Source organism: Falco rusticolus, chromosome 4 (assembly GCF_015220075.1).
Source record: "Falco rusticolus isolate bFalRus1 chromosome 4, bFalRus1.pri, whole genome shotgun sequence".
Lineage (NCBI taxonomy): Eukaryota > Metazoa > Chordata > Aves > Falconiformes > Falconidae > Falco > Falco rusticolus.
Genome location: NC_051190.1, coordinates 5,666,212 through 5,691,847, shown reverse-complemented (window position 1 = coordinate 5,691,847; position 25,636 = coordinate 5,666,212). Strand labels below are relative to the sequence as shown.

Below are 25,636 nucleotides of genomic sequence, written 5' to 3'. Positions count from 1 at the left end.
TTTTAGCTACGATTAGCTACAAAGGCAGACCTCTCTGACTTCGGTTTTGCACTGGTCAGGACTCTTTTTCTCTCAGCTGTCTGTGGGCATTGTACTCCCAGCTCTGACCCTCCGGCGCTGAGGACTTTGCTGACGGCTCTGCACAAACCATGGCTGTTAAGGGCTGCGTGCATTGAAGTGGCTGAGGTTTCCCTGTTACAGCTGAAAGAGGCACCTGAGAGAAAGCAATGGCAACAAGAAAGATATATTTGCCCAAGGGATAAATGAATAAAGGTTCCTTCCATCATTTTTCAATACAAGGAGGAGAGATGCTCTGGAAATCCTCTGTGGACTTTCTCATTTGGTGAAATGTTCCCTTCCCTGATTTATTATTATTTTTTTTTTAATTCATATGTACCTTTTCTACTTTTAGGTTGTTTTACTTTCATTATACTGCAGATTCTCATCTTTTCTTTTCCTAAATTTGAAGGCTAATTTAAAAGAATTTAACTCCATCATTAAACTCCATTGCATCTGTAATCCTGGGTTTGTAGGAAAATCATGTTTTCCGCTTGAACTTTCTAAGTTCAATGGCAGCAACAAGTCATGTAATTCTCACAACTCTCTTCAGATTATGTTTATTCCCTTTTACGCAGTTATTTTAAAAATAAGCTAATTTAGGAGACAGGGATCTCCTGTCATCATAACCCATCCCAAGATGAAACCACTGTGCCAGTCAGTAGTTCTTTCCCTTCCAGTTTCTGTTAGGAGGAGATATTATATGGTAGCATTATGTATTGTCTATTTTGTTGGCTAAGGACTACACCGGGATTTTTTCCTATGTCCAGCAGCTAGAAGAGAATTTTCCTTCCAGCTATGCTGATCATACAATAGTCCATTGTGGTACTCGTGGTGATGGTGTTATGATGGGATACCACAGTGAAATAACTCCTACACAGATCAATGCACACAGGGGTAATTTTTAGCAGAACACAACCCATGGTACAATGCAACTTAGTAAACAGATGCAGAAATAAGAAAGTGGTCTTTCTCAAAGCTTCTCAAAGTTTTGTTGTCTTGGTGCCAGCAATTTTAGGCTGTAGGTTTTTGATTTGAGTTCTCATTATCTGCTAATTTGCAGTCAGGTTTCTGAATTCCAGCAACCTTGATTTTTCATAATTTTATTTCCAGCTTATTGCTTGCTAGATTCCTGATTTAGGAGAATCATTATTTATGGTTCACCTGTGTTTAGCCAAATGATTATTTTGTAGGAACGTATGAACACATACGATGTTTCCACATATTCCACTGCCATGATGGCTCAGTCTAGAGACAAGTACCCAGTGACCAGAAGCTCCGGCTACGGTGGGAATTGTGCCGTTGCCTTTACTAAGTGCAGGATCTCAGCACATAAAACTTCAGCTTTGTCATTCATGTGACTGCAGAATGAGAGATGAACGTGCTACTTCAACAGTACATGGATGGTTTTTAAATGGAAAGTTTATCATTTTGACTGGATAGCCTGAAACGCATCCAGTTCATGGTATTTTTAGGACGTATTCACTTACCACTCAGCTGTGAACACAGTCTCCAAAGATGTGACACAGTTGTATTGCTTTTTCACTTAGTGTTGGATATGAAATACTAAAGCAAGGCAGACAACCAAGAAATTATGTATTCTAGTAACCAGATAGCTTACTGTCCTTAGAAAGCTCTCTGGCAATTTTACTATAACATAGAGTAAATGTAATTTGTAATTAATTTTAACTGATGTAAGTAATTTCCATTAACGATCACTAATTGTACATGGGAGCGTTTCTCCCCTCGCCTTTTTCTCCCTCATTTCAATAGTTACTAAAGCTAGCCTCAGTTGCTAATACGATACCTTTTTTGTCAGTTAAACTGCAGTGACTACTAAGGGCATACCCTGGATTACAATTTTCGCTGGAAAAGCTTTTGTACAACTTCAGGAGCACTGCGCATATTTACAGGTACCTTCAAACAGCTCTGCTGTCTGGGGAAACGCGTGCCAGCAGGAGTGGGAGCATTCTGCACGCTTTGGCCAGCTGAGCTCTGCTTTTCATATTCAGGAAAATATTTTCATGTTTGCTTGTGTACTTTGCTATTCAACCAGCTCCGGCTGGCACTGACCTCTATGGCAGAGTGTAGTTGGCCTGAACCCCAGTGTAGGAAATGAAATGGCAAACCATGCATAATTTCACGTCTCTATTTCTCTTTTTCTCTCTCTTTGTGGCCAGGTGACTGGGATCCTCTACTCTGTGTGGCTGCAGCCATTTCATGCATCTGCTCACTGAATATCTGTTGTCCTCAATTACTGTGGAGTGCTGTGCTGAGCAACTTGTGCATTGACACTCATTTTTTTTTCATTACTAGTATTGTTTGAAATGTAACTTTTCCTCTTTCCCTGAATCTGTCGTTTTGACAACAGCAGCGTTAGTTCTTAAACATTTTGGAGCCTTGAGAGATGTCCAGCAGAGTCGTTCCTTCTGGCTAACCATGGAAGGGCCTGGCTGCCTTTTGTGGGAAAAAAAGGTTCATTTCATTATTTTATTTTCTTAACTTAGTTTTTATGTGTCATCTAATTCTGCTCACTCTTTTCTCTCTTGTGCTGCTATCCTTCCAGCGTTTAGGTTGGAAGCATCTGAGAACCTGTGGACATCTGGCAGTCAAGAAGACCACCCTGAATAAAGGTGAGTCTTTTAATGCTGCTTCCCTTGAAACCTGAGAACAGTCTCCTGGATGCTATGGGCAAATATTTCCTGAGATCTTTTTTGCCTTTTTTAGCTTTTAATATTTCATTTGTGCCTGTGATATCACTTGCAGATCCGCTGGTTGTATTGCTCTGGTATTACCATGTTCCATTTGATTATTGGGGTAGCAGAGACTGGTTTCATCAGGGGCCATCAGAGGGCAAAAGAAACTGGCTGACCACACACAAGGGGTCTTGTAGCGCTGCTAGCAAGTGAATTGAGTTTTCTCCTGACAGACAGGTTAGATCTCCTGGAAGTTCCTCCGCACATTTCTTTGAGAATGGAGCTGTGGGAGGGCTGTAGCCAAAGCCCAGCAATTCTCAGTAAGCTCAAGTAAGCCACGTTATCACTTGCAGAATTAAATATTTTCTGTAACTGCACACCTGGCAGACTTGGGTCAGAAATACTGCTACTCTTGTCTTTTTTATTAGACTAAATTGTTTCTTGCTTGAATCAGATGGACTTGAAACCATCTCACTTAATAGCCCTTGTTAATATAATTCAATACACAGGTAATTCTAACAACAATGCACATCAGTAACCGCACAGGTTTTTGCTTCAGGCCAAATATTTAAGCTATAGTTCTTCTGTTTGTGCTATTACAGGGTAGGCTCTAACAAATGGTTATTACAGAAAACTGCCTGCATAAAGCTGCCTGCATAAAGTGTAACTGTATTTTACACAGAGTAATAAACAGCGAGCAAGTAGATCCACTTGACTTACTCTAGCCACCAGCAAATGTATAGCTTGCACTTTCAGAAGTTGCTGACATCTCTCTTCATAACTCCTGTCAGGAATATATTTTCTTCATTGCTGTACTCATTAAAAATAAGCACCTGAGGTTTCATGGAGGCTCAAGGTACAAAGACTGAGTGGATACAATGAAGTAAAAGGTACTAATTACGGGAGGGGAGTCAGCGGGGTTTGGAGTGCTGCCAGATCACACAATGCATTTTGGATGACTGTAGCTCCGGGGGTTAGTTTGTGGTGGGAAAATAAAATTAACATAAATATCCTAATAATGACTTTCCTTGTCTGTGAAATCAGATTGACAAGTCCTGTGGGGGGGAAATAACTCCTTTAATGAGCTTTTGCAAAGGTGATGACTACTGTGCTTGTTCTTGCTGGTGTAAATTTGAACTTTTAGGAGTACATTGCTTGTGCCCTGGCTAGTTTTTGTTTTCAAGAGAAAACCCAGGACATAGAAGTGTGCATTTATTTTCAGTTTAAGAAAAAGAAGTACATTCAGGAACACATTTCATGCCTTTGCTCAGAATCCATATTAGTGCAAAATGTCACACGCTGTGAAGATGTACCAGCTCAAAATCAACTGCGGTTGGAACCCAAGCTCTTGCTGGCTTCAGTATTTTTTCACTAACATATAATAGGAATTAACTTTGCCCATCTTCTTGGGGCTAATTTAAAAATTATCTTTTGACCTTTGAGTTTATTTGTGAACCTGTCAATGTTCTCCTCTTCACACGCTTTAAAACAGGCCATCTCACTACTGCTGGTAACGTGGTGAACCGATACAAATCCTGTCTGTGGCATCAGGCTCAGCATCCTGTCAGTCTCGCATTTTGTGTCCCGCAACTTCATCTTAAATCCTCTATGTTTGCTCACGTTATCTCAGCCCTGAGGCTGGATTTGCACCCCTGAGGAAGGGGTGCCCTGGTGATAGGGGCTGCAATGCAGAAACCCAAGCTCAGTTCTGAATATTGAGTACAAGCTGTCGTTGGCCACGGTCTTTGTGATTTCTTCTGCCTCTTTTCTGGTGGTTCCCAAGGAGGGAGGGCATCCTCTTTCTGAGGAACTAAACCCCCCATGGTGAATTATGCTGCTTGATAATGCCTGGAGACATGCTTCTGCAGAAAGCTGCTTCTGTCTCAAATCAGCAGCGCCCTGATTTTCACAGCAGATCTGCTTTCCAAGAGCTCTAGGTCTTAAGTGGAGAGAAAAATCCCCCTGCTTACTCACATTTTTGTTCCACCATACAATCCCTGTACTTAATGCCTCACAGCATCTTTTCTTTGGAAGTGGCTCCTGATTTTTGAAACTGTTTTCACATTCAGATCTTAACTATAAAGACTTTATTAAAAAAAAGACAAAAATCTTATTTGTTAGAGCAAGTCGCAGTCTGAACAGTACCCTAATATCTGACTGCAGCAACTTTCGGGGTGTTCATATCTAGGACACCTAATGCAATTCTAGCTCAGTTCCAAATCCTGGGGGAATGCAGTTTTCTGCTTTGAAATGCCCATCTTTTAGGGGACGGGAGGGGGGGAACCTGAAATTTGATCTTTTCTTCTTCAGGTTGTCCCTGCTGGAACCCCCCAGGCCTTGGTGTCCATGTGAGCTCCTATCTGCTCTCCAGGTATCATGCTCCTCAGCTCTGCAGTGTAGCTTTTCCTTGGGTGCCAGCCATCAGCCCCCAACAGGCAGCACCCATGGGTGGCAAGCCTCCGTAGTTTTCTTACCCCTTGCTGAAACACCATCTCATTCCCTGCAACCCGCTGTCAGACACGTTTTTGTGGACTGTCCTCTGGCTTGTCTGCCCTGCTGGGAGCCTGGAAGCGTCACACACACACAGTTTTTACTTTATTTTTAATAACAAACCAGTTGCTTTCTGCCCCTCCTTCCCCAGTTCCTCCCATTGTTCTTTATTATTTATTTCCTGTTCCTTTATGCGTATTAATTCTGATACTGTGCCTCTTAAAAACGTCTCTACCAGCTCAAAGGCTATTTGAGCTTAAACAGGGATTGCAAAAGCTCAGCAAACCTGAGGCTGCTTTGCAGGACACTCTTGCATGTTTGTAGCAGGGCCCAGGGCTGTCAGACCCCACCCCTACGGTGCGATGCAGCATGCATGTTTGTAGTGTAGGGATTTGCATGTTTTTACCATTTATTTTGTTTTCTTATTCCCGTAATCAGCACAAACAATTTAAATAGGGAACTAGAATGATCATTATTTGCTTTCCATTATAATGCTAAGAAATTAAGCTGGAGAATAAAGTGTGACATATGCCAGATTACCACAGGCACCAAATCCCAAACCAAACATGAATTTGTAAGGCCGTGTCTGCTTAACTCTAACCATGCTGATTAGCTCTGAACAATGCTGGAGGAGATAGTCTGTGTGCGAGTATACACAGCAACACTTTATCTTGTATTGAAGACATAAATGGTTGTTCTCAGAATGTTTGTTTTTCCAAGCTACTGGCAAAATGATATGTATATTGATGCCACTTGGCCTGTCACACTGTATTTATTCATTTCTGTTACGGAGGGAACAAAAATGTTCCCTCTTCAAATGAGCTTAATGTTTTCAGACTCTGATGGGATAAACATAGCTGTGTGCTGCTGTATTTTTTCTATATTGTGGCACTGCACTATTCTAAATCGTAGAACAAGAAAATGGTTCCTGAGCTATGGCTCCATGCTGAATCCACCACCTCCTCTGCCTACGTCTTTTGGGGGAAAAAGTGTAGGGTCACTAGACAAAAGGAAACTACACTGGGTTTTTTGCAGCACGTGAGTGGGTCACTTCTTGTGATCAGCCATGAGCTGTCACTGCTACCACGGCTCCTCTGCACCACTGATAGCCCAAGTGAGCCAGCAGAGGAGCTGAAATGGAGTTTGACGTGGGCATAGGCAGCTTGCCCCTGGCAGAAATGACTCTCCAGGTCCCTGTGTGCAGTATTTCTCACTCCAAAATCAGATTAATTTCCCCTGCCCTGAGGAGTTCTCATCATTGCTCCTCTGTGCTGGGAAAAGCAGCCCTTTATTCCCACCTTTAATCACTTCTTTTGTTGGTGCAGGGTCCTTTCCTGTTGTGCCATAGCTGTTCGAAGCCCTTTCAGAAGAGATATTGCTGAGAGCCCTTTTATGAAAATCCATATAGAAAATATCAGCTAGATTTTCCCTATCTTCTGGCCTGTTGACTCCTTTAAACGTCTCCAGAGGATTTGTGAGATCTAACTTACTTCCGTTCATAAAACCCGTGTTGACTTTTCCCCAGTATATTAAATGTACTAATGTGTTCACTGATCTTATGTGCTGAAACATTTTCTATTATAGTGGCTGGTACAGATTTCAGGCTGACCAACCAGTAGTTTCTGAGGTCCCATCCAAAAGAATTCCTTGTAAAAAACAGGTGTCGCATTTCCTCTATTTCAGACCTTGGGTCACCAAGAAGATTTTAAGTGAGAGGTTATGCATCCTCGTTAAAAATTAATTTGATTCTTTCATCTGGAATTTCTTTTGCACTTCTGCTGAAATGCGTGTTCTTTGCCTACATGTTCCACAGCAACCTCTGCCTACACACAGACCATCTCGTGCATCCCCCTCGTAGAGGGGCTCTGGCTTTCCTCTCTATTTTCCTCCAGGGTAGGCAAAGAATTAATTTAGCCTTTGTGCTATGACCTTGTCTCCTCTGAGCGCTTCTTTCAGATCGTGATCAAGGACCCCACCGGTTCTGTGACAGACTTCCTGCCTGTAAGGCATCCAAAGACAAATGTATGATTTGTTTTGATGTCTTTTGCAAATTGTTCTTCCACTCTTGGTCTCTTTTTTGTGCCTTTCACGTTTAACCTGCCAGATTTTCTACTTTCCTCGCTTGGGCACATATTCAGGTTTTCAAAAGGATACCTCCTTGCTTCTAACACCCTGTTCTCTCTGGTGCTTGGTCCTGCCAGCTTCTACTCTCTGATCCTCCTCAAGCCCTTGCTGACAAGCAGGTGTGTCCTGTGCCTCCAGTCCAGTGGCCACCAACAGTCTCTGGTCTGTGTGGGAGGATTTGACCCTGCTGGCTCTTCCTCAGGGGCTGGTTTCTGATGAGGTCCTCTTACCCTGTTCCCCTTTCCGAGGTCAGTACCATGGGGGTGAACTGTCTGGCTCCTGTTGCTCTTGCAAAGAGGTTGGACATAGAGAATGCTGCTGTCTGTAAGCAGAGGCTCAAAGGTGGCAGTCAGGCAGACAGTGTGCTCTGGGCCATTTCTCCTCTGGAAGGGTCCTTATGCCATTGCTCCATGCAGGACTCTTTGATTGCATCTGAGACTGCAGTCTCCCAGGCAGACCTTGCACCAGGCAGGGCAGCTGAAGCCATCAGTAGCTGTTGTAGCTGAAAGACAAGGCAAGGGCTTCAGGTTCCAGTTTCACAAAGCCTGGGTGTGGATAACAGCCCCCGCGCTGAGGCAAGGGGGAAGAGGCTGCTTTCACCTTCTGGTTTTGCTGGGTTGGCAGGTTTTGCCAGCACACCTGGCTGTCAGAGACAGCAGAAGGGCCAGTGTGAAAGCCTGTAGCTGGGAGGAGGAGAAGCTGCGGAGCATCGTGAATCCGCCTCCCTGGGGCAGCGGCACACTGCTGTTCAGGGGTACCCTGGGGGCAGGGACAGTTCTTCCAACCCAGTGGATTATTTCATTGCCACTTCTCAGGGTCTCGTTCTTCCTTCAGTAACCTAACTGCAGAGCCTGAGGAGGCAATAACACCTATGCACGTGTTACCTGATTAAACAGAAACCTGTGGCTGAGAGCTGCTATCCTTTTCAAGAGTTACTAAGTAAGCAACACAGCCCGCTCAAGGCGTCTGAGCAATGTAGGCAAAACCAAGTTTCATTGCCTGGAGGTTGAGGGGCTGGTGTTCAGCTGCAGCAGGCGGGTCCTGCAGCTCAAAGGGAGGAGAGGGTAAGGAGGAGGTGGCAGCAGGGCTGGCTGCAGGGAGGCAGAGAGCTAGAGAGCGGGTTGCTGCTGCTGGAGGGCTGGGAAGTTGCCAGGGCCAGGCTGGGGAGCGCATCCCTGCCCTGCAGCCAGCTGGGCCAAGCAGGCAGCGCCATAAGGGAGGCTGTCGCTTCAGCAGCCTTGTGCCCTTGGCATGCCTTAAGCAGCCCTAATAACTGGGATTACAAGAAAGTCGGTGCCTTAGGGCAGCTTAGCAAAATCCAACAGCTAAACCAACCCTACACAAGGGCAACAAGTGTCTGGTTGGGGTTGCACAGCTTCCCCTGACACTGACAGTGAGATAAGCGGGCCAGCAGGGAAAAGCTGGGCTGCAGCATGGAAGCTTTCATCATTTCTAAGATGCGCTCTCTGTTCTCTTCCTTCTCTCTCATCTTTTTTTCTTGTGTTTGTTCCCACTATACTCATGAGATATTTCTTTTTTTGCTAAATTCAAAGCATATTTGCGTGGGAGGGGTGGCTTTAAAAGTGAAATCATGTCACCATTGTTGATGATGGCAGATGACAGCACCTAACTTGGGCAAAATTCCCCTTTATTACAGCTGGATTTTAAATAAGGATTGTAGACATCAGGTCAATGGAATTGGCCACCTTCTCCATTAAAATCATCAGCAAGACTTCCACTGCTGGCAAGTGCTAAGGCCCCACAGCTTCCCCACACAAGCGCTCGCCCTGAAGGTGGGGCAGGGGGCTTCCTCCTGGGAGGTTACAGCCAGGGCTGCCTGGCCTGCGGTGCTCCGGGGCATGCTTAAGCAAAACCAGCTCTGGCTGGGCGATGCTTTATGCTTTCTGTTACGAAGCACAGCTAAGCGCTGGCATGAGGTGAGTGGGATTCAGATGCTGCTTCTGAACTTACTTCCCTAAGCGCCTGTAAGAAAATATTTGACTTGCAACACAGTTGAGTTCAACTTTAATTGTATAATAGCAGCTGCAAAAATGCCTTAAGGAAAAAACCACCTGGTTTTGGTATTCCTCTGGCTTCACAGACGCGAAGGGCTCGATGGCGGGAGTTATAGTTCCTTGTTGACTTAAATTAGATTTATGAGTATTTGGCATTACTGGAAATACAGCCCTAATTTGTAAGCTGAAGCCTTTTAAAAAATGTTGTTCTTTTGCTATAATGCAACCAAGTATTACTTTAAAAATGTGTTTTAGTTGTAAAGATGGAAATAGCAGCCCTTTACGTCTGCAATATTTCTATGGACTCCCTGCCAAATAAGCTTACAGGAAAGAGTGCTATGTCCAGCAGCACAGAGAAGCTGTGTCACCACTCCCCATGGGTACAATTCCGCTCCATTGCATGTTGTCGGAAGAGCCTTAGGAGATTTTCTCTTTCTTTGGTGCATCTTGGAATTTCATCTCTCCAATCTGCTCCTGCAGACTTTTTTTCCTTCTAATTCCGTGTGAAAAAAATAATGAGAGGGTAAAACAAGCAGAGTGAGTGTTAATAGCCACAGTGCTTAGTGTGGGCCCCAGCCCATATGCTCAGCACCAACAAGCAGAGCGCCTTCAGAAGAGCCTGCTGTTCCTCCTCTTGCTTTTCCTGGACACGCGGTGCAAACCACTAAAGTACTTTTCTGAATCTACTGCCAGTGTCAGCAAAGCAATGATCTCACCAAACACTGCTGAGACCCAAGCTCACCCGCTTGAGGTAGTGCTGCTCGGGCGGTCAGTGGCTGTGGGTGCTCGGGCCTGGGTGTGATGGGCACCGCGAGACACATGAAGGGAGCGCAAGGTGCTTGGGTTTCACTGAGCAGCCGGCGCACGTCGGTGTGTGCTGTCCAGCCTCCAGGTGGGAAGAGGATGGATCTTGGCTCTACCCATTCAGTTCAGTTTTAGATATAAACACAACTTTGAAGATCGTCAGCAGCAAGTGTGTGAGAGATGCGTCTCCTGGCACATAATGGCACAATGAGCAGCAGGCAGCACGTTTGCAGTGAGAAGTCCAGACCCATGAGACCAGTCTGCCCCACCGGAGGCTCTCTGGGCTGTGTGCACTGCCTGGCCACACTGGGGACCGAGGGCAGGCAGCAGGCAGGCAGCAGGCAGGCCAGGCAGGGTGGACAGCGGGAGGGCAGGGTGGACAGCGGGAGGGCAGGGAGGGCAGACAGTGGGGGGCGAAGCAGACAGGGCAGGCAGAGGGGGCAGCAGGCAGGGCAGTGCAGCAGGCAGAGCAGGCAGGGGCAGGCTGGGCAGGCAGAGGGGGGAGCAGGCAGGGCAGCAGGCAGGGCAGGGCAGCAGGCAGAGCAGGCAGCGGGAGGGCGGGCAGCAGGCAGAGCAGGCAGCGGCAGAGCAGGCAGCAGGCAGAGCAGGCAGCGGACAGGGCAGGCAACCCACCCCCGCCCGGTGCCGCGCCCCCGCCAGGCCGCTGCGGGAGGCCGGGCCGAGCGGCGGGTGCCGGCGGGGCAGCCGGCGGGGGGTGACACAGCGCGGCGAGGACCGGTGACCGCGGCCGCTCGCCCCGAGCCGCCGGCCCCGCTCCCCGCGGCTGCCGGCGGAGGGGCCGCGGGCGGGCGCCCGGCGGGGGCTGGCGGGACGGCGGCCCCCCCGCCCCGGCCCGGCCCCGGCGGAGGCGGGCGCGGGCTGCACCTGCCGGGCGGCGCGGCCGGGCGCGGCGCGGCGGGGCTCGGCGGAGCCATGCCGGCAGCCACGGCGCCGGGGCTGGACGTGCCGCGGAGCGCCGCGCCCGGTCGGGACGGCGGCGGCCCCCGCGGATACGCAGGTACGAGCGCGGCCCCGGCCCGCGGGGTCCCGCGGCGGCCCCCGCACAAGTTCCCTCCGGCGCCGCGCCGGGGGGCAGGGGGGGGGATGCCGGGGGGCAGCGCCGGAGCCCGAGCAGGGCGCGGGAGCCACCCCGCGTAGGGCTGCGGGGTGCCCGGGCAGGGTGCGGGACCCCCGGCAGCGCTGTGTGTCCCCCGGGAAGGGGCGCGGGGCCCCCCGGCCAGGGCTGCGTTACTCCCCCGCGCTTCCCCTTCAGGTCGGGACCGCTTCTCCAGGCAGGCCCCCCCCCCGCTCTGTGCCGGCCCCAGGCCCTGGGGGTAGCCTCGCCACCCCCCACCCCGAAGTTCTCAGGGACCGAACGCCTCGGGCCATCGTCCCAGCGCGGCGCCGGGCGCGGGAGGCGGCTGGGGGGTCCCGGCGGCCCTGAGGGCTGTGCCGGGGCTGCGTGCCGGCTGCCGGGGCGGGGGGCGACGGCTCCCGTGGGAAGGAGCTACGGTGCTGGCCCGGGCTGCGCGGTGGGGCCGTCCCGCGCCCCCCAGGGACGGGTGTCTGATCGCGGCTTGCCCAGCAGCCCCCTCCTCAGGGTCCCCCCGGCGGGTCACCCCCGGGGGTGGCTGCCGGAGCCCCGGTAGCGACGGGAGGGCAGAGCCCTGCGGTGTGGCGGGGGGGGAGGGGGGACGGGACACGACTGCCGGGTCTCCGCTGGGGTGTAATGAGAAGCCCCGGGGCTGGCGTAGGGGAGCCGCGGCCGGGTCCCGGCGGTGCGGAGCGATGCGCGGCCGCGCAGCCCGGAGCGCTGCGGGCGGGGAGGGCGCAGCGGCCGCCCACGGGCAGCCCCCGGGAGCTGCTGGGCTTCGGGGAGCATCCGCCGCCGGGGGGACGGGAGTCGGCTGGATGGAGGCAGCGGTGTGGTAGTGGAACAGGATAATGCACTGGGCTGTGGGGAGAGCAACCGCTCAAAGCGTTTTTGCTTCCTTTTTTCTCTCCAACCCCCCCCCCCGCCCGCAGTGTTTTTATTCAATTTGATCGCCTAGATCATAACATCCCTTCAAAACCTCTTTGGCTCACGTGGGCCCGATTAACTTGACGGTAATGGCAGCTGATGGAGGGTCTGGCCCCGACACGGGTGGGACGTGCACACTGCGTGGGGGCTGTAGCCCCTGCGAGTTGCCGGGCCCGGGGGGAGGCAGAGCCGCGGCCCCCGGCATGCTGGCTCGGGCGGCGGGACCCCCGGCCACGGCCACGGTGGGCTGCGGGGCCTGGCAGCCAGGGTGGGCGGTGGGAGCTGCTGCCGGCACTGCGCTGCCTGCCCAGGCTTCTCCCAGCCATCGCAGGGCAGGCAGGGTTTTTTCCCCGTCTTCAGTGCAAGCAGGGCTGAGAGCTCCTGACAATTCAGGGACCTCCTTCTCCATCGCAGCCTGTCCCCACATATCACTGTGCTTTAATTTGCATGTGCAGTTCTAACAGTTTTTATCAATGACCTGATTTTGTTGTGCTGATAGAAATGAGCAAATGTGTTTGGGCTAAGAGCGCAGCAACGCTTTAAATTGCATCCCCTGAATGTGCTTAACTGTGCATTTAATTTGAATTTAATAGAGCCGTTCATCTGAAAAATGCAAAACAAGTTCTGGGAAATCTACTTAGAGATGTAACAACTCAAACACAGTGTAGACCCTGTTGCTCTCATTTGATGCTAATGTTACTGATTATTGACTTTTTTCTTTTGCAAAATCGTGTATATTTAGGTGCTTTTATTTGTTGTGTCAAATTGTCTTCTGGGCCTGGGTTTGCCCACAATTAAGGTGAGGTTTGGAAGTGGCACATCCCACATTACGCTCAGCCTTTCTGTTCTTGCCTGGGCTGATCTTGCCTTGTGAAGATCTGTGGCAAAACTCCCAGAAATGCAGGATCCACCAAAAAAAATACATAAAAAGTATTGGCAGTCAGACTAGAAATCCACCGTAAATTAATCCCTCAGGTATCTACAAACCTGGCTTCTCTCAGCCGTGTCTCCCATGAGAACAACAAACACCATTTTTTTTCCAAACCAGCTACACCAGAGCCATGGAGCAGGAATTTCTCAGTAAAGTGCTAAACTGAAATAAAAAGGGAGCACGCGGGGTCAGGGCACGGCTGTGCCTGCATGTAGCTGCTGCATCTGTTGCAGGACCAGCAGAGATGCTTGTGGCACATGGGGCTTTGCCAGACCTTTGCTGAGTGTCATGCTCCCTACTCCCTTCTCCTCTTATTGTCCTGCTACTTCATGGGGGTTTGTCGTGGCCTTCACCATCTGTACAGATTTCACCTTTGTTGAAGATCCATTTGTTACTACAAATGTATGGGGTTAGGCTGACGTGCTGCTGTTATAGCTGAGTGGCTTAGCTAAAATTATGACTACTTGGTTAATTTTAAATTAAAGTCTTGTTCAGGATGCTTAATTTAAATGTGACCATGTTATTTATACAGCAGTATTTGCTGGAGAAGTGACCTCTAGAGAAAGCTGATGACAAGTGTTACACGGTATCTTTCCTTGTATCGTGTTATTATTGGTGACCATTTTTCATGCTGCTTTGGTTGGACCCCTTGTAAAATTTCAGGCCATGAGCAACAGGGTGATAATAAAGATCTGCATGGACAACCTCCCTCACAGGTTCCTTTTGCAGAGGATAAAAAAACAAATGTGGCAAGATTTCCATTTGAATTAATGTGTGAATGAGAGGGAAGTTTAAATGAAGTTCCTTGTCACAGGCTGATGCCTGTAGCACTTAAAGGGCCTTACAGCTTCCTGAAACACAGCTGTGAAATTCAAACACCCTCTGCTTTTCCTGGTCTTGCCTACTTTTTGAGGACCGGTTTCTCCCTCTGACAGTCTCACCTTGAGCGAGGAGGATGATTCCACCCTGTGCTTGAGGAGGCTCAGCAGCGCACTTGCAAAAGGAGCCGTGGGAGCCTGCCGCACGCTTTGGCAAGGTCAGCGCGTTGCTCATATATCCTGCCTATCAGAAGGGCAAATGTGCAGAGTGGGAGCCTGGGGTGGAGGGAGGCAGTAAATGTCTTGAAGCTAAGAAGCCTTCTTCAGTTCAGCCTCTTACATTTTTAAATGAAACAGATGTTTTTATGTGTTCTGTATCGTCCTGTGGTTGTTTTGCTGTCACAGCAGCGTTACAGTATTACTACCTTTCTGCGGTAGTTTACTATGGACAGATACTCATCGACCATCTCTTGCCAGGCTCATTATATTATCTGGAAAAGCTTCTGAAATTCTGAAATGCTCATGTCGGTGGTGACCTGAGCACTTTTCTGCCCTGCAGAAATTGCCATGAAGCACGGGTGCTGTTGTCAGCCCAGCTGCCGAGTTGCTGTTGCCTCTGAGGCTGCTCAGATTATACTGGGGGCTCTTTGGGTGAAACAGGAAAAAGAGGAAGGAGTAACAAAGGTGTGTCGTTATTTTTAGTCTCCGTGTTTCTGAAGCTGGGGGCTCTCGCCCTCTGTTTTTCCAGGGTGGTGCCTTGTTTTTTGCTGTGATTCCTCTCTCATTCCTCAATGCAATCCTGTAGCTCTTTCAGACCAGGGCAGCACATGCTTCTGTAAACATATAGATGCATCTATAAACACATCAGTGCAGCCACAGACAAAGGGAATGTAGGAGGGAAATACAGAACATGAGGAACAATCACTATACCAGGTTATGAATTAGTGGGTGTCTTGCTGCTGGGTTGTTGCCTGTAGCTGCGGTTCCGCCCTGTCCCTCTGCCTTCCCCACCCAGGGGAGAAGAGAGGCTGCCTAGAGGAGGTGGAATGTGCTGCAGGACCCAGTGGATGCTACCTCCAGACCAAGTCATGGAAGAAATTACCTAGCAGACGCTGTTTGAGGGGAGAGATGTGATCTCTGGCTTAGGGCAGACACAAGCTGCAGTTTGCTGGAGAGTGGAAGAGGCATCACCACCTATTTGCTCAGTTATACTCTGGATGACTGTTAGTGGCCATGGTGGGATGTGAGCACCGGGCTCTGGTGTGACTCGAGGTGTCTGTTCTTTTGTTATATGCAGCTTTTGTCTGAAGTGAGTTTCCTTGCCAGTGTAGAAACTGTGAAATCGTGTCACTGAGAACTCAGTTGCTCTTCCAGGAAAGCAAAAGCAAAGTTGTTCTTCAAAGCCAAGAGCGCTGCCGCTCTGCAGAAAGACTGCAAGGAGGTTTTTCACCTTGTTCCTGTGATCCTGACATGCGGCTCAGTTTTTAGGCTGGGGAGGAAAATACTAATCTTGAATTTCCATTTCCACAGGGCAGAACGTGACACAACTTGGAATATATGGGTTTGTAATTTCTTCAGGGTTATTTCTCCTTTTTTACCCAAGAGATCAAAATGAAACCTTCTATTAAATAAGGTAAAAGAGGTGACAGTTGCAGAATTTCAGCTAATTGGTTTTATCTCCTGTACTGCAAGATGCTAATCTTAGTGGTTAAGCATTTGCACCAGGCATTATTACTGCTTTGAGGGCATGATTTTTGTGCTTGTCATGAAACTCTAGAACAGAACAAAATAGGAAAGAAAAAGAGATTAGGTCTTCTGGCACAGTCCTCCATGGTGCAAGATTGTTCCCTATGGTATTCTGCAATACTTTGCCCTAGTTGCTCTTAAATTACCTGGGTTATAGAGATGAATTATGTCTAGGCTTCTGAATTTCAGCGAGGGAATGAAATCAGCTCAGTGTTTTGGACCCAAAACATTGATATTTCAAAAATCAGAAGTCAGCCTCAAAACACAGAGGCAAAACTACCCAAATGACAGCAGATAATGTACCGCTTTCTGGGTTAGTTGTGACCAGAAATGCGGTCCATTCTAAAGGGGCAAAATGTTGTCAGTTTGGTTGCTCCCACTGCAGCAGAGCCAGGATGTCTTCGGACCTTTTCCATGAGAAAGTGGAGCCTCCCAACACATGTCTGCAACTATACAACAAAGACAATTTTCACTGGGCAGAAATTAGCGCTACATAGCTTCTTCCGTCACGATTGCCACTGACATTTTATGTGCCTGGCACTACAGGGTCTCCCCTTCAATAATTCGATGGGGACAAGCCAACATGTAGGGCAGTTGCTAGTTTTCATTTAAGCGTTTTATTGACACAGTGTCTTTCAGATGCAGTCACAGATAAGCAAGGGTGCTACTCTGGGGAGCAGTTTTGACTGGCTCAGTGGATCAAAAGATTGACAGAGAGATGATTTTGAAGTCTTGGTGGAAGTCTGCCTCTCTGGCATTTTATTTTGTTTTAAGATGACAGCAAGAAATGCAGAAGTTGCAGAATGAGCAACCGCTCACCAAAATAAATCGATTCCTGTATCTGCTGAGGGTCTCAGGGATGGGGTTGAGCTGGTGCCTGGTTTATGCACAAGCTTTTGCCAGCACAGCAGAGCAGAGCCTGTATAGCAGGTGCAGGGGAGCTGGCCCAACAGCCCCCCTGGCAGCTCGGGGAGGTGTGCTCACAGCTGTGACAGCCTCGGCTGGAGCAGCAGCGGCCGGGAGAGCACCCGTCACGGGGGAGGATGGGATAACCACTTACTTTCCCTCTAACGGAGCTGGAAGCGACTATTAAGTCATCATTTCTGGGATGAAATAAAGCCAAACACAATGCTGCTCACATGGGCAAGCCTCCTAAGCCAGGGGGGTTTGATTGGGAATGATGTTGAGGAAGGGTGATGACGGGGACAGCAGCTGGGTGAGGTGAAGGGACGAGATGGTGTACAGAAACCCAGGTGCGTGGGCTGGGTGATGGTGCTTGGGAAGATCTTTTGGGCTGGGGTAGCTGAAGGTGTAAGGGGCAAGTTTTGTTACTTGGTTACCCCTGTCCAGGAGAGCAGAAAGTTGTGCCTTCAGGTGAAAGAGCAGAATCTTGGGATTACTGTTAATAAATGCAGAAATACAGATTGGGGCAAAATTTTTCACTCATTTTAAATACAAATCGGAGACTCCTTGCTCCAAATTCTGGCCATCCATTAAGCTGCCAGTGATTTAGCTGAATTATGAGATGCAGATCTTGGTTTCTTAGGCATGTGCAGTACAGGAAAGCGAAGGGCAGGGGGCTGCTGTCCTTTGATCTACTTGCTTAAGCTAGTTGTCATTCTGCATATAACTCGCCTGCAATCATTGACTTTTTTAATGGGAAAAAGTAAACACAATGGACTGGTTCCCTGTCCTTATACTGGCATTCCGGTCAATCTTCATGCCATCTTCCTCTTAATTCCTATGGCCAGGGAGGCTGAAAGCAGATGTGCTTATTGACTCATACTGTTAATCATTGCTGTGTTTGAATGATTTCTGGCAGGATGCTGCGTGACTTTCACATGTTGCACTTTTGCAGGCTGCTTTTGTGTCCATGGATCCTGGCTGCATGCCCCTCTGCTGTCACGGGTGAAGCTCAGGAACAGGAAAGCCGAACCCAGCAGCACAAAAATAATAATAAAAAAAAATAAGCAGAGAAGAAAAATAAAAAGCGATAAAAAAACTGCAGAGAAGGTTTTTAAATCTGGCTATTAGTTTCTTAGTCCGTGAGTGATTTCTATCCCCATAATAAATTGCATGCTATGTCTAACTTTTTCAGACTGCTGTCTAAAAAAATCAATTATTCACAGAAATTCTTGCTGACAGTTGTGAATGTTGGGTCACAGCTCTGTGGTGTGCATTTAGCAGCTTAACACAGCAAACCAAGTACAGGAACAGCTTCAGTTTGCTACTGGGAAGGAAAAAGGACTTGCAGAAGCCAAAACAGGCCAGACAGCGGGAGCAAATGCAGGCAAAGTCTCCAGCATTCAGGCTGGTTTTGCCTAACAGGATGGTTGGAATTTCCTATAGAAAACCAACAAGCCTGTATTCAATAGTACATTTTAAAACAAGAAGGTAGTTTCAAAGAGGAAAAGTTTCTGTACTCTTTACAAATAAGTGCTTTGTGCAAATGCAATTCAGTTTTGGGGCTTTTTGGCCAAAAATGAGCATGTAACCGTCAAGTAGCAAGCATTTCTGGTCCACCTAAAATTTCATGTTGGGGGTGAATATTCTAATGCCTGAAGCAGTTTTTGGCCAGCTCTTCCCACTGGGACCCCTCCCACTTGAGCATTTCTTGGTCAAGGTAGCATCGGGGCAGTGCTCACCCTGTGTCCCCCCACACTGGCAGGGATTTCTGCCTTCCAGAGGTTGTGCCCAGGCTGGCGGTTGTCATGCAGAAGCAAGAGGCCACCAGCCACGTCATCGTCATCGGGTGACATCTGCTTTTATCAGGGACGTTCATTACCCCAAGTGTGTTTGCACGCTGCTGTACACAAACCAGACCAAACAGTTGCTGCAGGCAGATAACCTGGAGCCGTTGCTGGCTGTCGAGGGGCCACGCACAGAGCCAGGCTGAGCTCCACTGCTCCGTCGTGCCCGGGTTAGTGGTGAGGACTGGGAGTGTGTCCGGCTGTGGGCAGCAGGCGTGCAGGGATGCTGCCCTCCTTCTAGGGGCGTGTTGCAGAAGAGGTCCCCAAAGGGCGGGCAGCAGTGCAGGGGGCTCCTGTGGGGCATGAGCAGCAGCCTCTGCCCTGTCAAGTTGTTTGGAAGAGCATCCTTCTTCCTTCCTCCAGCTCCTAACAGCTATGTGCTTTCCTTTATGAAAATAGGTGTGAGGTTTTCTTTCGGCTTCCCCAGTGGCTGGCTGTTCAATGAAGTGCTGAATTTCTACCCTGTTTATTGCAAATTAAATAGACTATTGAAAACCATGTTAAAAGTAGGCGGTCTGATGTTGCCAGAGCATCGTATTCAGACTGGCTTTTCCACCAGGTGTGTTCAGATAATACTTTTTCTATCCTTTACCCTTGAATTCCTGGATCTGTAGCTAGCTCTGCCCAGCTCTCCTGCTGTCTATACGTTCCCACTGAGGGTCACCAGCAGCACCACTGATTGATATATCAGATCTGTAGATCCAGAACCTAATGGACCACATTGCTGCTGGTTTCTCTCTGTTTTAGTTTATTCACCTGCAAGAAGCAGTAAAATCTGAGTCTTGCATAGTTTGTCAAAGATCTACCAAAATATTTAATTTTGGTGTCGAAACTTCAGTAATTATCACAGGAAGCCAGAAAATGTTGGATTTGTTACTAGCTGGCTTTCAGGTTAAATATAAAACTGATCCACCTAGGCGTTAAAAGGAAATTGCTCTACAGAGAAAAAGCTGAAGAGTTAGAGGTGCTAAACAATTTTGTAGGTGAAAAGCTGCAGAGCTGAAGATTTTTGACAGTGATCCCTTTTCTTGGACCCATTGATGGGATGAGTCCTGATAAAGTATTTGGATTAGAACTGGCCGGACAAGGTGGGTTTGGCATTTTTCTTCTTTTTGCCTTTGTAAAGGGAACAAAAGCAAGTGAACAGATTTTGTCAGAGCATCCCCTTTCAGACAAAAGGGTCAGGTTTTCCAATTCAGGCTCCTACAAGTGAGCATCCACAGCCTTCTCCAGACCCCAGGAATGCCCCTCATGATCTCTGCATGAAGGGAGAGTGCTGAAATAGTTTTGCTCTGGTAAGTGGTCATCGGTCACATCAGGCTCCCAAATGTGTGGAGAAGGGCTCTCCAGAGACAGTCTCTAGTGTCCTCCTCTTGATAGCTGATCCACGTTACCTAAGTGCTAAATATTGAATTGGATGCGGAAATCTATATAACCCCAAATCATTGGCCTTTTGTAGCATATTTGTTTAACTTTTATTTTTACTTGCGGTGATTGTTTTCTTGCAGTTATTGTGATGATGAAAATGCTTTGAGCATTGGTCCAAGATAATCTGTCATCTCAACTATGGACAAGGGAAAATTTTAACATTTCTGGTCATCATAGTTTCCATTGGAAAATAAACAGGGTCTGGTTAATGGAGCCCATGTATCGCTTTGCACCGTCTGCAAACATTGCAGTCAACTGCACAGGTTTAACAAAAGAGAGGTTATTCATGAGCATTGGGGAAAAATAGTGATGGAAGCTGAAAATACAAACCTACAGACTTCACCAGTCTGATGTTTCATGAAGGACACTTCTTCCAGCAAGGATGTGCCTCTCAAAACCTGGCTGTGGACAGAGGGACCTGGTGGCAGGGGGAAGGTGTAGGCATGCTCCTAGTTTTTGTTATTCCCTGGAGAGGAAGAAAATTCTATAGAAACAGATTCTTGACCTACAAATATCAAATTCAGAGTTGAGCTGATGAATTCCTTTGTCTTGCTGTATGTTTCTTATGTCCCTGATTCTGCTTGGCTTTCTCTAAAGATGGGGTGACGGATCCTGGGGTAACACTTGCATCTTGCTTTGGATTTGAACCTCTCCAGGGGCTGTGGATGTAGAGATGCGTGGGGGAGGCTGAGGACCATCTGTGGAAGACTGCGCTATTGTGTAACCAGTTACTTCTGTTCTCCTTCTTGTAAATACCAATGCTTATTATGCAAGAAGCAGTGCTAACAGATGTTGGAGGCAAGCAGAGGAAGGGCTGGACCCCTTGCTGCCTGGTGGGGACAGTGTACTGGGACTCAGCTCTCTGGAGTGGTGGACTTTGGTTGCATCCCAGTGAGATCACCTGCCCATCAGATCTGTCTGCTTCAGGGCATTGGATACGTTCAGGGTCTTAGCTGAAGTGCAGGTGAAAAGCTAGTTTCAAATTATTCCTCTTAATTTTATTCTTTTTAGTATCTTTGTTTTAGAAACTAGGGCAAAACCCCTGCATTGTGCAAATATGTAATTTATTTGTTATCTGCTTTAGAATGACAAAGGCAGGAGACCATCAGCAATACTAGCTCAATTCACTAAACAATCAATGACAAAAGCAACTGTTGGCATCACTTCCATGGATAATTTTTAATTGGGAACATTTTGAATTAAGACATAATTCTGGTTCACTCCATAGTGGAGGTAAAGAGAGAGAGAGAGAGAGAGAATATTACTTTGTTCTTGTTTATATGGAAATAATGGTGAAGTGATAAATAGAGGAACACTTTGCTTTAGGTTTAATGAATCCTTCCTGTTCTCAGAAGTTGCACTATTACTAACTTTTCAGAAGTGTTATAACTTATTTTTTTTTAATTCTGTTGGTAAACAGGCTAATAAAGCACAGAAAACCCATCTGTTCTTGCTTTACTGGCGACTTAATGAAATACCTCATTTTTCATTTAGTTCTTATTTCTCATTTAATTGTTCCCTTAAGAAGAGAAATACTCAGTATTTCCCTTGTTGCTAGATCCAAGAGTAAAATCTACAGATGAGAATAACCTGACTTTGATGTAAATTGGCAAAAAAAATCAATCATGGAGATGGCAGTACGGAGACTGGAACAAATCCTCTCTTAAGATAAAAGACATGAATAAGAATCATTTTACACCAATCCTACACATTATTTATGTTTGAAATAGGAGTGAATTGCACGTCATCAAACCCTGATCTAGCACTGGGGTGATATGTGGCTTGGATTTTACATGGAGTAAAATTGCTTGCAGCCCTCTACTATTTCAGAGTAGAGTTGGGAAGTGTTTAGTGCTGACTCCTAAGTCTTGCTACATCTTGTTCGCTACACTGAGCAGCTCAAAAGCCAGATGAAAATGCTGGGAGAGAGAAAAGAAAAAGGCTCAGGATCTTAAAGAGAGATGAACTGAATTTGTGTGCTTCAGGTTTGCATGTAAGATTTTGCAGCAGCGTAGCACAAGGGTTTCTTTTGGAGGTGGAAGCCAAGAATTTGCTGCTATTGATAATTCTTGCTACCTTAGCAGGCATGAAAAGATCTTGATTAGGCTTTGCCGTCCTTCCTCCACCAAAGGGCACCCCGAGTTGTCAAGGACTGTGCAGGGGTCAGTACGTGACGGTGTTTTCCCACCTGGGTGTAGGGCTGGCAGCTCTGCACAGCGAGTCTCCAGCAGCCCGCATGGAGCGGAGCAGCCGTCCGGCACTGCTGGGCTGCACAGGGCACAGCACCAGGGCCTGCTCCGGTGCAGCCGTGTGGACAAGGTGATTCAATGGTTTGCCCGTGACTTCTTGCCGGCATCATACCAGTGTTGTCCGGCTGAAGAATAAGACTCAGGAGGATCAGATTCCCACTGAAGTGCCCACAGCATCCAGCAGCAGTTGGGTCTGGGCTTTCGCTCACTTCTCCAAAAAGATCGTGTTCGTGGGCGTCCTGCCCCTCTTGTGTTCCAGAGCCGCTTGGCGTTTGACATCGTGCTCTTTCTTTCTCTTTTCTGGATGCATGTGCTTATCTGTTCTGTACGTGCATCCTTCCCTGCCCCAGGCCTCAAAGGGTCCTGCTCCCTCTGATAGCAGCTGCTGCCTGAGCTCGGCCATGGCCGAACTGAAGCACTTCGGGCAGCCGGTAGCTGCACATGAAGGAGCATGCAGCACGCTGAGCTGTGCTTCCTCGTCCTGGGGCTCCCCCCTCACCGGTGACCCTGAGCGTGGTGAGGAGGAAAGCAGTGCTGCCCAAAACATGACTGATGAGACTCAGCCTGGCGTGGGAGTCCCACCACCCTTCACACTGCAGAGCTATGGCATGACCGCATGTAGTTAATTACGCTGCCAAACCAGTTTTATGTACAAAATGGACCACAGGAAAAAAATGAGGGAGGTTGGTAGGAGATAGCCTACGGTATCTGCTGTAATGGAGGTGTGAGCAGAGAGCTCATCTGAGTATGGATGTGTAACCACGGAAAGAAAGTCACTTAAAATGCCTTTTTTCTCTCCATCCCTCCTTCTTTCTTTATTGCATGGAAATTCCTTATCTGTTGGAGAATAAGCTTTTCTGAAAAAAACATTTCCATGAATGTTTAATGGTGGCCCATGAGAATGATCTGACACTGGGTTCCCTCTTTCACAGTTTTAAAACTAAGTTTTCAGTAGAAACCCAGAATGTTTTATAGGGAATGTTTTATAGTATTTTCATTTGGAAATGCTGAAATCTGGCAAATGCAAGACCCACGTGTCGTTAACGAGCTGCATTTCTTTTTTCAGGCTCTGTGCTCTGACAAATGTCTTCTGTAGGTACCTTCCAAGTTTTCAGTGTCTGCGGTTGTCCGGACGGTTCCTCCGTGGGATTGGTGTTGGGGTTCTTGCAGGTCCCCGTTAGCCCCTGGGGTGTGAAGCCCCTCAGGCAGCAGCGCCGAGCCCAGCCCTGCCTGCTGGCGGTGGTCCTTACAGCCATGCATGTGCAGGGGGTTGTGCCACAGCTGGACCCCCAAAGCCTCCCCCAGGGGGGTCACTTTACAGGGCCGTGCCCACGTGCTGGAAGGCAGACAGCTCTGCGAGAACTTTCCAGTGTCTCGGCTTGTCGTGAATCTCGGGAACCAGTGAAATAGGTGGGAAAGGTCAAATCACGCCGTGGCTGACGTGTGCGTGTGTTAGGAAAGGTTGAAGCGGGTTGTTACCCGGGGCCACCACGCAGCAGGCAGCCCCCCGAGCCCAGAGCCCGCATCCTGCTGGCTGCAGCACAGCTGGGCACCCTGCTCAGCCTCGGCAGCTTCAGCAGCCTCCCCACCTCTCTTTTACCGCTGGGTTGGTGTCACGTTTAATTTCTTAAAAAGCCCTGCCAGTGTCTGAAGGTTCTAGTGGGAGGATGAGCTCCTCCTGGTCGCCTTTTGCTGTTGCAGCACTTCATGCAATAAGAGCCCAGCCCTGGCAGGATTCGCGGCCAGCTCTGTGAGGGAGCGAAGGCACGGTCGCAAGGGGACCAATGCCAGAGCTGGGTGGTTTCACTCACACAAGATGCTTTACTACATCTGCTTTATTTCATATTTCACTTCTAGCTGCTTTTCTTTTGCTTTTTGACATAGCAAGCTCTTCCGAGAGCTCTTCTGTGAGGCTGCTGTGAATGTTCAACATTATGCCTGTGACTTATAATTTCTAAGGCATGTTTTTGTAGGAAAACAGACTTGCAGAAATAATATCGGCATGTTTATTTTCTGCAGGGTTTATAGAACCTAATGTTCTGTCTCTTTCTGGCATCTGGTTATTCCAGTGTGTTTTGGTTGCATTAAATAGTCAACAATAAGCAATGCAAAGGCTTGAGTTACGTGTGTATGGGAATAATGAGGCGAAGTCGTGGATTGCTCCCTTTCTGCACAAACAGTGAGTGGCAATCTTGATAACATGCTTTCAGGTAATTACTGATGTGTTTTGGATCATTTTGGTATATACTTATGCAATGCATTTGATTTTTAGTCTCTATGTTTTGCTATGGAAGGAACACAGGAAATATTTAATGGGCAAGCAAGCCTAGGTTGCTCTCTCATTTCTGGTTTCTTATCAGCAAGACATAAATCCACAGCTTGCTGACAATGAAACCATATGGTAACTCTTTCTGACAAATTGATTTTGTGATACAGATAATCCTGGCTGTGCATGAGAAGAGATATTTTGGATTATTTTGTCTTACTCTTTATTTTTCAGTGCCTGGAAATTATGTATGTGACTATTTCTGAACCCAGAGATTTGGGTGAATTAGGAATTTATGGAGTATGCTACACTTTAGTGTCTTTACTTTGAGGACAGTTATTTGTCATATGAAATAATCTGTTTATTTGCTGTAGCAAATGCTCTCCTTCTGTGTTGGCAAACAGCAGCAGCAGTTTCAAATACTTTTGGAACTCTTGGTGTGAAGTCAAGCTAAGTAATGCATTTGTATAAATCGGCTCTTGCTGTACAAGAAGCTGCAGAAGCAGCTGCAGGAACTGGAAGGTGTTGGGCCTTTGTGCCCAGACCAAACTGGCCGGCCAGTGGCTGATGGCCCCTCGGTTCCCCAGAGCTGATGCTGCGTGTTGACACAGTACGCCGGGGGGGACAAGGTGGTTCGTTAATCTTTTTCAGTGAGTAAAATGAACAGGCTGGAGTCCTTACAACTTCTGTTGGACTTCAAAGTAAATACATAAAAAAATATTTCCAGCCTTTGCTTCATAGGGACGTATCAGCAAGTGAGTTTTCTTTCTGAGCCTGGAAGTACAGCCAGCATCTGGGGGTGTCAGCAGAGCACAAGCCTGGGAGCAGGGAGCAACAGCGAGGAGCGATGGAGCTAGGTACCGGAGACACCTATCACGTCTGGGGGAGACTTGCCATGGAGCTAATCAAAACTAAGCAACGCATCATGAATTTTCATGTTTATTATAAACCATGTAGAAATGGCTGATAGGCTGTTAATTCCTCAAGCTTTCCTCCTAGCTTTAGGTGCCGGCTGCCAGGCGTGAATCTGGGGGGGTTGAGATGCAGCTATTGCAAAAGCTGCATTGCTGAGCAATAATTAGGGGTTTTATTCAATTTTATATTCCTGGATGCTAACAGTTACTGCAAACCAGGACCTGAATATGATATTTTCTGGTTATTTAGAAAAGAAATATAAATCAAGATGCAAATCTGATCAGCACAATCACTTAAGCAGTATTTGTGTTTTACTTCAGGCAGCAA

At 47.8% G+C, this 25,636-nt stretch overlaps 1 protein-coding gene and 1 long non-coding RNA gene across 3 annotated transcripts in view; both read left to right on the top strand.

The window, feature by feature from the left end:
* The first annotated feature begins 1,952 nt into the window (after positions 1-1,952).
* LOC119147007 lies at positions 1,953-10,650 on the top strand. 2 transcript variants are annotated; one of them, XR_005103918.1, is made up of 3 exons: positions 1,953-1,970; positions 2,624-2,690; positions 10,638-10,650. It is a non-coding gene; the product is annotated as an uncharacterized LOC119147007 (long non-coding RNA). The 2 variants fall into 2 exon arrangements; XR_005103917.1 differs by lacking the exon at positions 1,953-1,970 and adding an exon at positions 2,513-2,532.
* A 363-nt stretch (positions 10,651-11,013) lies between these two features.
* SUSD3 (sushi domain containing 3) overlaps positions 11,014-25,636 on the top strand; it is a gene marked incomplete at its 5' end in the record, with an annotated part of 34,623 nt that continues 20,000 nt past the window's right edge. Inside the window, 2 exons of the mRNA XM_037387178.1 lie at positions 11,014-11,204; positions 14,073-14,173. Coding sequence (XP_037243075.1) covers positions 11,014-11,204; positions 14,073-14,173 — 292 coding nt within the window. The remainder of the gene's footprint in view (positions 11,205-14,072; positions 14,174-25,636) is intronic.